Source organism: Glycine soja, chromosome 20 (genome assembly GCF_004193775.1).
Source record: "Glycine soja cultivar W05 chromosome 20, ASM419377v2, whole genome shotgun sequence".
Lineage (NCBI taxonomy): Eukaryota > Viridiplantae > Streptophyta > Magnoliopsida > Fabales > Fabaceae > Glycine > Glycine soja.
In genome coordinates, this window is record NC_041021.1 from 21206452 (window position 1) to 21209132 (window position 2681).

General features: G+C 38.2%; 1 protein-coding gene across 1 annotated transcript; it reads right to left on the reverse strand.

Moving 5' to 3' along the window:
- Nucleotides 1–537: 537 nt before the first annotated feature.
- LOC114401912 (protein FAR1-RELATED SEQUENCE 5-like) lies at nucleotides 538–1065 on the reverse strand. The gene has a single exon (XM_028364486.1). It carries the CDS (start codon nucleotides 1063–1065, stop codon nucleotides 538–540), a length of 528 nt encoding a protein of 175 aa, XP_028220287.1.
- Between the last annotated feature and the right edge of the window lie 1616 nt (nucleotides 1066–2681).

The window sequence follows — 2681 nt, forward strand, 5'->3', positions numbered from 1 at the left end:
CTTGATACTTGTCATCCTTTTACATTACCTTGTCCAAAGCTTTAGTTCTGTGTGTCATATTCAATCCACCAGCATTAACAATCTGCACCTTCACTTTGTTAAATATATCTTCGCTATAAAGTCTTGTAGCATGTTCCTTAATATGGGGAAGGGAAGAATCTATCATAGGATTTGTATACATTGAATTGAAATTTGAAATCAACTCATTGTACCTATAGTCTCTTAAAGAATGTTAAAAATTATACAACAACTCCACAACTGTAATCTTTCTCTAGATATATGTCTTTATCATTGAATTCACACCTTTTCATATAGAGGTTGTTCATAACCCAACAAAAAGCTTTCCACGTAAGTGCGTAGTGGCCCACATACCCTTCTTCTGCTAGAGTTGGAAAACCCAACTATTCCCTTCAAGCCGGTGTTTAACAACCATTTGATTCTAGAATCACTCAAATCTATCTATTGTAACATTACCATACAATGCCTTTTGAAATCATATAAAAAATATGGAATCTTCATATTTTCAAAAGCATTCTTCTACAAATGCCACTGAAAGAGTCTATGTGTTGCATTAGGGAACACTTCCTTGATTGCCTCCCTTATTGCAAGATCTCCATCTATCACAATTGACTTTGGTTGCTTGTTGCACATTACTTCCAAAAATGTATTCAATACCCATTTATATGCATTAGTAATTTCACCTGCAACTAGCTCACACCCAAAAGTAACAATTTTTGAATGATGGTTTTTTGCTAAAAATATAACCATTGGCTTGTTGTACTTATTCTTCTTGTACATATCATCAAACACAACCATGTCCCTAAAACATTGATAATCAATTCTACTATTAACATCAGCCCGAAACAAATTCATCAATTTCCCATCTTCTGAAATCAAGTATTTTGCATAAAACATTTTATCATTGTTTGCCTTACCAGGTAAATAACTCAAAGAAGCCATTGCATCCCCATCTTTTATTGTAGACCTCATTCGATGCTCAATGTAGTTGAACAAATCTTTCTTGTTGAATCCCACTCCTGCAAGTCCACCCTTTTGGGTCGCCATGTAACCCATTATTTGACATGTTCTAACCCCCTATGCATGCAATGAATTTACTTAAGCTTTATCACCATCACTTAAACCATGATACAAATTAAATAATGACACGTAATTTGCCTCACACAATGCATGGTTGTCCCTCCTAGGACCATAGCAAACCACTAATCACACTAAGAGTACTAAACTAACTAAGACGTGTTCTCAAAAGAATCGTTACTCTCCTCCTCAAACATATACTCCAACTACCTTAGAAGTATCTGGTACTCCTCGAACTCCTCGGACGACATGTCTGCATGGTCTCCTCGATCTTTTATAACCTCTATTAGGTGCACTTGCTCCATGTTGTATCGACGAACGTTGCCTCGCCCATCATACTCCATTGGAGTCAATAGGAATTCCACATCATGGCGTGGTTTTTCTAGTCCAAATACAAGTGAGAATTTGCATAATAACAAAGCTTTGGGCGAGATGTGAATCCCTATGGGATATAGCAGGTCAATCTATATGGTCTACAGTAATGGGCACTTCTTCTGGTCTATCTACTAGCACTATGTGGAGTCAAGTATGGCAGATGTAACATGTGGTCCGTGTAACAACGCATGGCCATATCCACTCCTTTTGCAAGCTACACCAAGCTTGCATATGCCTCGATGTACTCGGCATCTTCAGTACCTAAAAGTTGTTGGTTGTAGGGGTAAGTCCTTCGCTCCTCAAATGCCACAAACACACAGTAGTCAAACAAAGACAACATGTAACCTAATTAACCACTACATGTGGTTTCTCTAAGAAGACAACACTCCCAAGATCCTAAGTGTGTTACTAACATGCTTATCACCTATTAGGGTCCATCCTCTACCCCTAATCCTCTCAGATCTTGATGGTCTTACATAATCATGTGGATGACAGTCAGGAGTGATTGCGACATATGGATACATCATACATCGATCCCTAAGCTCCCAACTCAAAAAGCATAGTCTCAAAGCCCATAAGGAGTAGCAAAGTGAGGCTTATGAGTTATCCACGCCGAATAAGTGCACCAAATGTCAGATAGTCACCACTCGCCGATTCTCCCAGGTTTTTCGAACCTCTCCGTCCACTATACGCTACTGTATCTTTGTCCATCATCCACTTTCTCAATGTGATCTCACTTTCTCACAAAAGAAAATAGATCCATTAGTTCATTACTCTCTCCAATCCTCTTGACTTCTGCCATTGCATCGCGTGCGTGGCCCTTGTGCCTCGTGCATCAACAAATGTGTACAAACAAACATGAGAGAGGAAGAAGAGGCTCAGGCCTACATACTATTCTCAAGGAACTAATCGTGGTCCCTTAAGCGGTAGAAACCACTTGTCACACAAAACAATTGGGCAAAATAACAACTATGATTAAAATCATCTAACAATCATAACAATATTTGCCAAGGGTTGGACACCCTTGGACCCAAACCACAACGCGTAAAGATAAAATAACAATATATTGATATATAGCTGAATATTAACTTGAACACCATATGTGTAATTTGATGGAGTCACACTCTACCAGTTTTATCATACACCAATAATAATAGTAATTATACATGCATGCATCTCATTAATATTTATCAGTAGAGAATCATCTGAAT

Excerpts from the sequence above, each read along its gene's own strand:
- LOC114401912 (XM_028364486.1), bottom strand. The coding sequence starts at position 1,065 with ATGGCGACCCAAAAGGGTGGACTTGCAGGAGTGGGATTCAACAAGAAA.